The 13,403-nt window shown below is 39.1% G+C and overlaps 1 protein-coding gene across 5 annotated transcripts in view; it reads right to left on the minus strand.

Moving 5' to 3' along the window:
- The window catches only part of hdac4 (histone deacetylase 4), a 125,668-nt gene that overhangs the window by 71,107 nt on the left and 41,158 nt on the right, over nt 1-13,403 (minus strand). The window contains exon 1 of one of the 5 annotated variants that reach the window (XM_032566763.1): nt 2,620-2,855. The exons of the other annotated variants lie outside the window; for them this stretch is intronic. Within the exon in view, the coding sequence (XP_032422654.1) occupies nt 2,620-2,623 (4 nt within the window). The 5' untranslated portion in view covers nt 2,624-2,855. Of the gene's footprint in view, nt 1-2,619; nt 2,856-13,403 lie in introns of those variants that run through there. 5 annotated transcript variants of the gene reach the window in all.

A 13,403-nucleotide genomic window follows, 5' to 3' on the forward strand; every position in this document is an offset into this window, starting at 1 on the left:
AGCATTTTTTTTTTTTTTTTTACAGCTTCTTCTGATTTCGACTTTGAAGTCGGTTCAACTCACAGTGCAATTTTTAAAGAAACACTGAGGGAAAAATAATTCACATATTATTGACTCTTAAGAAAGAAGTCCGTTGCAATTACCCTATTGCACATATTGATATTTCTACAATGATTGCAACTTGACATGTTGTACAACTCTACATAAAACCTGGACATAAAACCTGGAAATAAGTGTTTTTTATAGAGAAATGTCAGCCTGATGAAACGTACATTGACGTACTGTATGGTATATAAATGCAATTCAGTTAAGGCTCCTATAACATGAATTGCTGCACCAATGCAGATTGGCATGGAAGTGATCATCCTGTGGTTCACTGAGGCTGCTTCAGCTTCACCACACAGTAGAGTTTCTACCGTGTGGTGAAGTGGCCCTATAGTCTCTACACCACACTGTAGAGGTGTGGAGCTTTTGCTTTAAAATCCTGTTGAGACTAAGGGTGGATTTGCACTGTTTGGTCCACTTTAATCAAACTAATTTAATTTCGTATAAAGTCCAGTTTGCTTGTAGAGGTGTGAATGTGCAGCCGAACTCTAATGCCGATCAAAACAATAAACTCTGGTCCACACAAACCTGCATCTTGGTTTGGTTGGAGTGAACTTTGGCACAGTTTTAATGCATATGTGGACTGGAGACAGCTTCAAAAGAAGGAAGCAGACAACAGCACAGGGCATTCTGGGTAAATACAACCAAAACAAGAAGGAAATGCCTCATGCTCTTTTCTCAAAGAGAAATCCTACAACCCTAAAATTTGATTCTACTCCATTTTCGTTTACATTTTGTGAAGAAAGAAGTTATGCTCTTGTCTTCTTTTGAGGTTTTTGTGTAGTTTCCTTCAGCCGTTCTTAGTGCAGAGCCACTAAAGGCGAGGAGGAGGAATAGTGTTTTCAATTAGTTTGGTTCATTTGACACAGTGCAGTGTGGAAACAAACCACACCAGCTGAAAATATAACAAATTTAGCACTTTTCTATCCACTTAACTTTCCACAAATATGCTGGCATGAAGCAACTTGAAAAACTATAGTATAACATTTTTGTAATAAATGTACTATATGCAACACAAGCTGAATTGTGGGCTTTCATTGGCTGCAATAATCAAAGCTAACTTGAATAAACAGATGATCTGTGTGACTCTGTCATGAAACTGTGTACAAGTTCCACTTTCTTGACTTGAATATTTTTGATGATATTCTAATTTTTTTATATGCACCTCGAAGAACGTAAACAGCAGCTTCAGCACGCGTGTGAGCAGCTAACAGAATACTTAAGCTCAGGAGGATAAATAAAGAAATGAAGGAGGATGTGAGAGACAAGAAGCTGCTTCAAAAGGAAGCCAAAGTCAGTGAGAGTAAAACTACAATAATCAAGAGAAATGTCAGGGCCTTTCTCATTAGTCTGTTCATCCATCAGGCCAGCTCTGACTCAGCCCATCCCACGTCCCCCTCAGCAGAAGACTATGGATCACACAGGCAGGGTTATTTATAGCGCAGGATTCCCAGGGGGGAGATCCTCGCCCCCCTGGGTCTCCCTGCATCCACAGAAAAATCCCTGCATGTTTACACACCGCGCCTCGAAAACTGAGTCTGCACACTTAGTCACAAGCTATGTGTGCATAAAACCTTGGAGGTTGAGAATTAAAAAGAAAAAAATGCTGATATAACGACCCCCCATCCTCTTACCCCTACTCAAAAAATAAACCCCAGGTACTCAGAGAGGATGGAGGCAAACGCCATGGTGACTGGTTGGATTGTAGCCAGCGGTTGGTTGGACAGCGAAGTAAGGGAGGGGCCTGAGGAAGACGGCTGACCAATAATGGTGGGGTGCTAGTTCAACTCCACAATCAGCCTGCATGTGCTGCATAAGCTGCTGAAGGCACCCCAAAGCTTGGGATGGGTACTTAGTGACGGTGAGTGTTATGGTGCGCTGCCACCTCTTTGTTTTCTCCTCATCTGTTTTCACTTTTTTATGACGAAAGCGAGCCTGCACTCCCAAGGTCTGACTCAAGTGGATCAAACAGTCAAAAAGGTGTTTAAGACTGTTGTATTTGCAGCTGGGTAAACATTCACAATCATTATTATTATTTTAACAGCCAAAACAAAAACACACACAAAAAATGAGAACACTCAAGAAAAATGTGCAAAATAATGTCTGTTTCTGTGGACTTTTCTCCAATCTAAGGCACGCATTAAACAGGATGAACTTTTTGAAAGGTTCATATGCATCTTAGCACACTCAGGAATAAACACAAACAGCCTCATGTGTTCGCAGCAGACTGTATGGAGGGACAGGCACAGCCATCTGCTCCATTCAGCTGAAGGCTGCTGAGCGTCCATACATCAGTACCATTCAATAAACACTGTCACCACTCAAAGCCGCACACCCACAAACTCTCTTCTCAACAGGACACACACACACAGTCACACCTGCATTATAAACATAAACGCATTTCAGCATAAAAGTATAAACTATGAAAGGCTGCTGAGGAAAAAAAGACATTTGCAAAGCATTTTATAGAGGAACTCCTTGTAGAGAAGTCAAACTGCAGGAAAAAGCTCTCACCCATCAGTTGTGCCGTGCTGTCCGCTTGTTGCACGTTGGTGTGAGAGTGTGTTTGAAGATCTGAGCAGGAGCTTTTTAAAAAGTGCTTTAGTTTGTTTTTTTGTTTTTTTAATCAGCTGAAAGAAATACAGAAAGCAGCGTTCCCCTCCACTTCAGATCCGAAGCAGGAAGAAATTTCTGACAGAGTCGTCTCCGCTCTCTGCCTCCTCTCACTGAGCCTGTTTTGCTCCGCTCTCCAGCCGCCTCGCTCTCTTTCTCTCTCTCTCCGTTGGTCTGGTCTCCTCCCACTCTCCCTCCCTCTCTCAGTGACATCACAGGGCAGTCTCAGGCATGTTAAGGATTTTACGAGCGTCACTAGCTCCCTACCTCCTAATTCACTGCCTGACAAAAAAAAAAAAAAAAAAAGAGGCAGTGTCAGCTTCTGGCCAAACAAACCCAGAGCTTTTGTGCAGGGCCTCTTCATGTTTTGACTGAGCAGTTGCACTTGCTCACATTTAATCTTCTACATGTTGCACACACACATACACGCACACCTTCCTGGCTTTTGTCTGTTTTAAAAACCTCCTACACAACAGGAACTCTTCACACAGATAGCTGCTGTGAACTTGACTCAACAATAGATGCAGCTTGCAAGCGAAACATTTTGCAGCCACTGAAGATAAAAATCATCACGAACAGAGCTCCAGCTAGTTCTTTTACAGATAAATAGGGGCTGAGACTTTATGCAACTTTATTCTAATACAAACTGAGGGAAGTGTTACTCTGAATAATTCAATGGAGCAATTCTTAGAAAACAGGAACAGAAAGAAAAGTCAGAGGATGAATCACAACAGGAACAGGACTAAAAGATGTGAGTGTCTTACAACACCGAAGAAGCTGGAGATGCCAGAGATATTATATACATACAAATAGAAATGTATGACAATTAATACAATTTCAATGTACATCAGCCAAAATCAGTCATTTCTAACTCACCAGAGGAATCCAGTTTGTATATGGAAAATAATTGATAATTATTATATGGAGATCTTCCACTTTATTATATTTAAATTTGAACAAAATTTTGATTGAGTATTTTTATTTTTATTGATTATTCTCATGTACGTTTTTATAAGTATGCATTTTTTTTATTAAGTCTATTTTTTCATGATTGATATTTTGATGTTCCTTCATTTCCATCAGAACTGGGAACAAAAAGTGATTAGGAAAAATGGCCTGCCTGCAGCGCGGATGGCTGTTTACTCAGCGAGTGAAATAACTGTGGCAAATTTCACAGAACTTGGTCGTTCATCATTCTGACAAGTGGTTGCTTTCTGATGGCTTTCTGTCATGCGAAAGTGAGAGGACACATGTGAAATGCACATGTTCCTGCGGGCAGCGCTGACAGAGAGCCGCACAGCAGAACATTGGGCAAGAGTGAAAGTTTATGCAAATGTTTTCCAATAAAAAAGGAGTGGCAGTTGATTATGGTTATTTTCATTCTCACGGTGAAAAAAAGAGGTGTGAAGGCAGCTTTTCTCCTAAACTTTACAAGATGTGAATGTAAAACAACACAAACAAAATAAAATGACCGAATTCAAGAGCTTTTCAGTTCTGAAGTACTAAAGAAGATAATCGGAAACGTGAGCACCCAGTTAGGCTGGAGAGTCTGCCATGCATGAAAAATATGTTCATAAATAATCTAAAAATAAATATGAAAGAAAATCAATTGTAATTTATTGTGCCTGATAAGCCTCATGGCAGCCGATGCTCACTCCGGACAAAATGACATTGATAAAATTCAAAATTTTACAACTTATATCAGTATCGCGATATTTACTCATATTGTCGGCATCAAAAGATTTCTTCATATTATGCAGGCATAACTGGAAGTAATGTTACAATTTTCGAGTCATTAATCTAGTAAAGCATCTTCAAAAGAAGCTAAAATTGGAGTGATGGCAAAGAGACCTTCCAACCTTAAAGATCTGAAGCTTATCACAAAATATATAAATCATTACACTTCCAGAAAAATGGGCAAAAAGGCAATCAGCAATTATTAAATGGGACTAATTGCTGTGATGCAGGTAAAGATTTATTTTTAATTACAGAAATTATAAAAATAATTGAAATATAAAAAATAGGGGGGGGGGGTTTAAAAATGAAATCAGTCAAAAGGATTGAAACTGGCAAAAAACTGAATTTGTCATAATAAAACATATTAAAGTAAATCATAAAATCACGAGGAAATAGCTTAAATTACAAATGACATCTGTTATTAAAAAGCAACAAATAGGATGATGTGTGCTACAGAGGCAGAGCAACCTGTACATATATGGAGACTCTTAGTCCTCAGCGCCGTCAGTCGTCCGGAGTTCAATTCCCAACCCGAAACCTTTGCTGCATGTCATCACCCTTCTCTCTCTGCCCATTTCCTGTCTAATCTACTGCAAATAAAGGCCACTAGTGCCAAAAAACCCAAAAACAACAAATTCTTTTTTTCCCTTTTTCAAAAATTGGCACATCTTCTGTGTTGCTTCATTTACTTTTGGGAGTTTCTCAAAGGATGAAAATAACACTACCTGAATGTGACAGTGACTGGGCAAAAACACTTTTAGCACAAGTGTTTAGTATGGTGACTGTTTAATATATTAACATTAAACTCAAGCAATAATGGAGCTTAATCCTGCAGCCAAGGTTGAAGTGAACAGTGAAAGAAATCAACAAGTGGAAAGAACAAATGGAAGACGGATAATTTTGGCCATATTGTGATGCTGCAGAAAGATCTGACTGCAGCTTCAATGAGGCGGAACCAATGATTCAGGAGTTTTCAACAAGCAACTGCTCGAAATCAACTAATGTTCTGAAAAGCAACCTATAGATGTGATGATAAAGCGGCAAGTAGTGAGGTCACAACATATATGCATGTTGGGTGGTCTGATAATGTGTATGTTTGCGGTAGCTATTTCTGAAGTATGGCGCAGAATCCAGGAAGCCTAGTTTTGTTTGATCTGACAACACACCCACACACCTGGCTGCGATAAAGGTCTGTGTTATCAGCTTGTTGTACGGCATTGACGTCAAAGGCTTAGCTGAGCTCCATGCAGCCATGACACCGGCAACAGCTAATGCTGGTGATCCCAAACCACAATGGCACACACAAACACACAAAGGCAAACACATCTTTCATTTTTAGATCAGGGAGAATCACCCCCAGGGAGGGCAGTGAAGCAGAGCAGAAGCAAACCAAGTGAACTTTGCACAGAAAGAATAACAAAAATCAATGCATGCACATAGGGTGGTGTGCAAGTTACACAGTCAAAGACCCATGGAGGTAAGGCAGGAACCTGTCACGCAAAGAAATATCACTTCCTCTGAAAAAAGGTCAGAACCTGTTCAGGACTGTCATTGGAGTAGCATTTACTTAACTAACCAATAACTGTTCAGGTATCTTAAGCACACTGTGTACTGGTGTATTTTTACTTCACTAAAGAAACCCTTTTATTAGGGAGAAAAAAAGTTATTCAAACTAACTTGATCCTATGTAAAAAAATAAAAATAAAAAAAAGAAAATACAAAAAAGAAAGAAAAGGAAATGTGTTGCTTGTCAGAAAACAATTTAGTCAAAAAAAACACACATCATGTCATGTTTTGCCATCATGTCTTAATTTTAAAATAATTAAACAGGTTGAGCAAAAAGGGAGCAGTGGTAAACCTTTCCAGGAGGGGCCACCCCCCAAAAAACATCAACAGCTCATCCATGAGGCCCCAAAAGACCCCAGAATGACATCCAAGTACTGAGGGCCTCATTTCACTCGGAAAAGGTCAGTGTTCCTGATTCAACAATAAGCAGAAAAGTGAATCAAATGTTACAATTTTGGTCCCCAGTCGAAGCGAGTCTACAAGACCATCTAGTGTGAAAACACCCATTAGGGCTCAAAAATCTATGTGGCCTAATAAAAGCCGATTGGTCCTGCCACCACACGTTTAATTGCAGATTCTACTGCATTTATAGGCTGGGGGCAGACATGATTACAGAAAAGGTCATCCTTCTAACGTCAACAGAAGTCATGATATAGAATACACATTTGATACATAAAAATTTACCTGACTTGTAGTGAAATGTAAATCTGCATGCAGAATTTCAGACTTCCTAAAAATGTCAAATTCCTTACTTTGCTGAACTTAATTTATTTTTCCCCAACACTTGAGTATAAAAAAAATAAACAAATGAATCAAAAACTAAAATCAAAAACATCAACAAACTGGGTTTTATCTGTATTTTTCATAAATCATGAAGCAACAGAATACTCATTAAGTAATGCACCCATCCACTTAGATTGATCAAATCCAAACTAAGTAATCCTCAACTAAATGCAAATTCCTGCAAGCAGTTTGTAAAACGTTGATACTTTTATTCTGTTTGGAGAAGTTCAACAATTTGGAGCTGCATTGCTTTGTTTGGCTCCTAAACCACAGCAGAACAGAAAAGATTATGAAAGCTCACTCAGCTCCATTGCTGCTTTCCACATCTTGGTAACTTCTAGATCTTACAGGCACAAGCATGTCAACTACACCAGGAAAAAAACAGAGACTCTAAGCAGTCTGCAAAGAAAAATCTTCCAGCTTTTGAAGACAAGAGCAGAAGAAAAAAGTTGAATGAATGTTGGTGTTTTGGCCACAAAGACTTTACAGAAAAGATAATAGGTGTGTGAAAGACGCTTTTTGCAGTAATTCACAGGATTCTGAGGGACTATTTATGCGGGATAAATAGTTCGTGTAGCAATCTGCATTGGAGTCAGCGCGCACACGTGTGCCTTAAATAATACATGTGGCATAATGATTGCAAGGCATGCTGAAATACACATTGTGGCAAGCAGGCAGACATTGCTGATGAATAAGTAATGCACAGCGTCGGACTCGTAATATACACACATTCCCGCACACACACCCACGAGGCGAGCGTGCACTTCATAACCACAAGTCTGTCGAGGCTTGTGGGGGGAGAAGACGGCACCTCTAATGTTTTCAGCTTCCTATGCTCTTGTCTTCTGCCTCACTGCGCCTGGGGAGGAGGGGGAGGAGGAGGAAGGTGGAGAAGAGGGCTGCTTTTTTCATCCATCTCCTCAGAGGACCCCAGACCCAACTCTACATATCAGTGTCGTTTATTATTGATTTGGGTTATTTATAATACAGAGACTCACTACTCCCCCTTTCCCACACAAAACCAAACACATACACACACCCCTACACGCACTTTGGTATTTTGGTTTTGTCAAAGTGCAGAAGCTAAATATGATTCTTCACCTCAAAATAATCTTTTCTAAAAATAAACACACTGCCAAAACAGGGAGGAAGGGGTGGCGGTTGTCCCGTCAGACTGTCAGTTCCCAAAACCACACACAACAAAACCCTTGTAAAAGTGAACTGCGCACAGAGTAAAAAGCTGGTGGGGCCTAAATGACACCATCTCCTAAGAACGCAGGAGGATTAAAGCAAAGACACTACTCTTTAATTTTAAGAAATGCATTATTTTATGGCTAATTAAAAAAAAAAAAAAATTTTACTGTTATCATTTGCTTGGCCAAAGAGAATCAGTTTACTCATAAGCCTGACTAAAAAGAACTAAAAGGTAGCTTTGTGTTACTTAAACATTTTAATACTTCAAATTTATAAAGCCAGACCACTTCATACCGACAGGCTCTACTTTACAAGGTAAGGTATTATGGTGTAAGAATTTGACCTGTGCTATTCAGATGCAATTTAAAAGGTACCTAATATTTTTTTAAAAATTAAATAAAATCAAACAAAATTTATGCTTGAAGCTGCTCCAGCCTCACTGTAGCATCCAGCTTTGTTCTTGATATTCAACAAAACCAACAACTCTCAAAGAGTCCTGAAGAGCACCTTGAAATATCAAGGCTTTCCAAACACCCAGACAACATGACAGGATGAGAATACTTGAGTCGTTGCCTCCAGCGGGGAGTTCCTTTCATTCATATTTTACATCCTCTCCTTCCATCTCAATGGTAATGCCTTTCCCGACTGCAGCGCAGCTTGCAGCAGACGCAGAGCCATTAACTGTGAGTGATGCGAAACTGAACTTATAAGAGATGTCAGCACACCACAGTGCTGCCTGTGCTCTTCAAATCTAAGAGGTCACAGAATCAGATCAGTTCATCAGTCCATAACCCTCCAGTTCCATAGGAAACCAGTCAGACTTTGCTGTGGAAAAGCATTTCCCCCATTACAGATTTCTGCTCTTTGCTTTTTTCACAGATAAATTTTTCAGATCTGTCTATCATCTATACCCACTTAAGCTGAGCAGGGCTGCAGAGGGAGGCGGGTTACACCTTGGATCTCCCAGCTTTAAATTATCCAAGCCAACCTCAACCTTGGTGAAAATCTACCTACCCCCTTTATTAAGTTATGAATAAATGCCCATAATACATATTTTTAGACCCATCTGTTCAACTTAACCAAAGCCTAATTTCTGCTAGACAAGTAGATTCAAGAAATCCCAAACATGGAACCTTTTTTACATCACAAAGTAAGCTAAATAACCTCAAAGGCAACCCATCGAGTGTCTATCCAAAAAAATTAAAAGAGCAGATGAGGAAAAAAAGTCACTATCGATCTTTCTATTTTGAAAGGGTTACACAGTTATTTGCAAGGTTTTGGGACCCAAATGAACCAAAGTTCTTCTGAAAAGTGGTAGGTTACCGAAATTAATCCAAGACGGCATCAATGACTCATTCAAGAAATAACCAAAGAATTAAGAACATCTAAAATGCAGCAGGACAATGATCCACATCAGCAAGTCAATCTCTGAAATAATGACCTGAACTAAAGTTTTGGAGTGGTGCAAGGATGTAAAGACTCATTACTAGTTACCACACATTCTTAATTGCAGCTGTTGCTACCAATAGTGGCAAACTTGCTCATTTTTAGGGAAAAATTATATTTTTACATAGGGCCAGATTGATCTGGATAGCTGAATCCCTTTTTCACAGCATCTGTGTGAGGCAGATGAACACTAAGAAAAGATCACGTTCCGATTGCGAATAAGAGCCTCCGAGACAAAATCTGAACATCATTCATGCAACAGTTTATTCTGTGAGGAATGTTTATACTTGTCTCGGTCTCCTTTGAACTAATAAGCCACGCTGATAAGACACAAACCATGACAAGATGGATGCATAAACATCTAACTCCCTCCTTCATTCTGTCTGAACTTATGTACTTGACTTAGAAAACTCTTAGAGGCAATATAAGTTGGCAAACCATTGTCTATTTCTTTCTTTAAAAGAGACTGTGGTGAAACACACTGAAAGCTATGTTATAACCATTAGGCTATCAGTGTGTGTGTAGTGAACTCCCCCTTCCCGGATTAGGGAAGGCTAGCCTCTGGTTCAGATGGTGTCAGGGCCTTTTTGAGCAAACAGCAATGGGTCTGAACTTATAAGGAGTCATCTATAATAGATAGAAGATTCTTGTGGACACATTTGGTCATGGTAAGGCCTTTAAAAGCCTTTACAAAGTTCACCTCTGCATAAGCAATTGAGCTTAAGAGGAAGGCAAAGGATGAGTGGTATTTCATGCTCTGATAGGATTAATACCACAACCATTTAAAAAATGAGCTGGAATGTTTCTAAAGTACAATTTGTTTGAATCTTTTGGCGGGAAATTGAATTTAGCGTCCTAATTGACCATTCATCCATCGTCTGTGCAGAGGTGTGGGGGCCGGCGTGTCTCTCCAGGGGTCATTAGGCAAGAGGCGGGGTACACCCTGCCCTGTCTGCTACAGGGCAGCACAAAGACACACAGGTCAACGTCGTTTGCACACAGCTAACAGTAAATAATAGAGATGAATTAACAGTCACAGAATTCAAACCCAGAACCTTCTTTCTCCAGAGTAAATAGTGTCCAACAGTGTCATTGTCCAACCGTAAGTGACCAACTTTACTGAAATTGAAAGGTATTAAACAGAATCCGAGACCAGAGACAAACCAGGACGGGAAACTGTTTAGAAAATCCAAGATTCAACAGAGTTAAAGACTCTGTTTACTTGTTTCTTCCTTAATTGTTTAACACTACAGAAATACAACAGATCAGCACCAGATTATTCGCCCTTTTGTATTTTAAAACAAAAAGGGTGATTATTTTTAACTTTATGTCATGCAGTCACAGAGGCAGCCTCACTTTAGGCACTTTATTACAGCAAACTGGGTTTGAAGCTGGTGCAGTTTTTATACAGTAAATATGTAGATAATGCTCATATAAAAATACCTCTTATTTTCAAATATGGTATAAAACTGCTATTAAATAATGCCCACAATAAGACATAAACTGTAAAATGCAGACTTTAAAAGTTCATAGTGAATTACTACAGTATTTACACCATTCTAAATTATGTTGTGTTTTATATTTATGTTATGTAACATACCTCGGTAAAAGTTAGTATTAATACTTAGCTAGAATTAAAGTTTTGAAATGAAATCAACATTTAAACCATATCCAGTTAAAATGCTATTAAAAACAGTTTTAAAAAAAAGAAAAACTCCATCAAGCGCTTTCTGTGAGATGCGTTGAGAAACTGTGAACTTCTTTCTTTGTTAAACCTGTTTGTCTAACAAAAATCCCGATAAGAGACTCTCTGTTCAAACACACAGACTAACAATAGCCCACTCTGCTGACTCCCAATACGTTTGTGAAAGCTGATCCTGGCAGCCAAAACAGCAAAACACACCAGGCCCCATGCAATATTTATAACCTGGTAACATGGTAAAATCTTCCCCCATCCACCAGATCCAGACAAACTTGGTCTCAGAACTTGCTTGTATCTGTCGGGATAATGGACCCCAGGCAGACAAAGTAGGTTAAAACACTGTCTGCTCTTCTGGAACACAAAAAGCGTCTGACTCCAGAGAGACTGCCTCACTTTCTAAGACCTGAATGTGAAAGTGGTGTCCCTTTTTAAACGAATCACCATGACAACCGCAGTCTATGGTTATGTCCTTAAATGTAATTAGAAAGTGCTCCTCTTGTTATCTGTTGGAATCTAATTTACTTTCACCATAAATTCTGCTACAAGTTTGTGGTGAAACCTGCAGCAGAGTTATGGTTTCATAAGGTGCAAGTCAAGGACTTTCTGGCATTGAAATTAAGTCTAATACAATTACTGTTAAACAGTTTAATACAATTTTACTAATGAATATTAGATAAATTGCATCCTCATTCTCTTAAGCTAATCAGGCAAAGGGCACTACTCTAACCAAGCTATTCTAGTTCCTTTATTTGTGTTGCCATAAACTTAAGTCTGCTTCCTGCTTTTCGAGCAGTCTTTCGTCCACTTGGTGTTCACATATGCATTCGTAAGGCACCAGAGTTCACTCTACCTGAACCGAAACCTAGTTTGGTAGGCATATCAAGGTTTGTTATTTTGGTTGGCATCAGAGTTTGATTATGCATTCACAATTCCCCAAACAAACCAGTTTTTCTAGACAATCAAACTCTAGTTCGATTAAAGGAGACCAAACAGGGCTGGTGTGAATGAGCCCCAAGTTATTTGGAAACGGTATAGAAACCCTTCCCAGACTGAGCAGCAAAAACTGCTTCTCTGAGGTGATTTCTGTTCTCTTTCTCTCTTGGCTTCCTATTAACACCCATACTCCAGACCAGGCAAGGTATGAAACCCCAGCTTTTATAGAAGTAATTAAGAAATTACATCTAAATAGCAGCATCTGGTTTCTCCAGTCCCTCTTGAACCTCACTGTTTCAGAAAGAGAGTGCTTTGGGGTTTTTTTTCCCCCTGCAAGTTTGTATTTGTAAATGTGGCTCAACAGAAAAGTGGCAGCTGCTCAACAACTCTTGTCGATACCAAACTGGCAGTAAGTGGAGGTGCCCATGCCAGGTCAGGGAGTAACAGTGGGTGGGGAGGTTTGGTCCTGGGCTCATGTAGCCCATCTGGAAGCCATGAAGGCTCCCTGATGAGCATGTGTACAAAACAGGTGGTCTTCCATTAGGGAAAAGGAGTGAGTTTGAGTTCAGGATTGTCAGTGTCATTGCTGTAATCCAGAGCTCAAAATTCAACATAAGCAATTAGCAATGTGGTCATATTGGTAAATAATATATCTCTAACATGAATGATTAATGCTTAATGCTTTAGAGGCACCATACTTCACTCTGAAAACGCATTTCTTCTGGAATGCTCTCCTGGATCTGTGATTGTCTGAGTATGAACTCGAGTAAAACAGTAAAGGAAGAAAATAGGAGAGGAAAGAAGAGAGGATGTTACATTTCTAGAGCATAAGAAAACACAGCATGGCTGAAACGATTAATCAAGTTAATCATGGTGAATCGATTATTGAAATAATTTTCAACTAATTTGGTAATCGATTAATTGCTAACTGGAGTATACAGACTCAAAAAGGCCATTTGCTCACAGAACAACACATTTAGAGAAGTGATTAAACCAAAACTGTACAAAAATATGTACATTATCCATTCATGATAAATAAACATCGGTCTGTATTTTCTACCCAGAACTCTTTAACTGGTCTAATTTTAACTTCGCTTGATTCAAATGCTGTACAAAAAAAACTATTTAGCACCTTTTTCTGTATTGACGTTACGTCGAGCAGAATGGGCTGAACATTTCACATGTAGGTGTGGTTTATTTTAGCTACAGATGCATCCTTTGCTACATATTACCAAAGGAATGTTATGCAATTGCATTCTTGGCAATAAAATGTTTTTTTTTTCTTATTTAAAAGAGGAATTGAATATTACTTATTTGCATATTT

Source organism: Xiphophorus hellerii, chromosome 7, assembly GCF_003331165.1.
Source record: "Xiphophorus hellerii strain 12219 chromosome 7, Xiphophorus_hellerii-4.1, whole genome shotgun sequence".
Taxonomy (NCBI): Eukaryota; Metazoa; Chordata; class Actinopteri; order Cyprinodontiformes; family Poeciliidae; genus Xiphophorus; species Xiphophorus hellerii.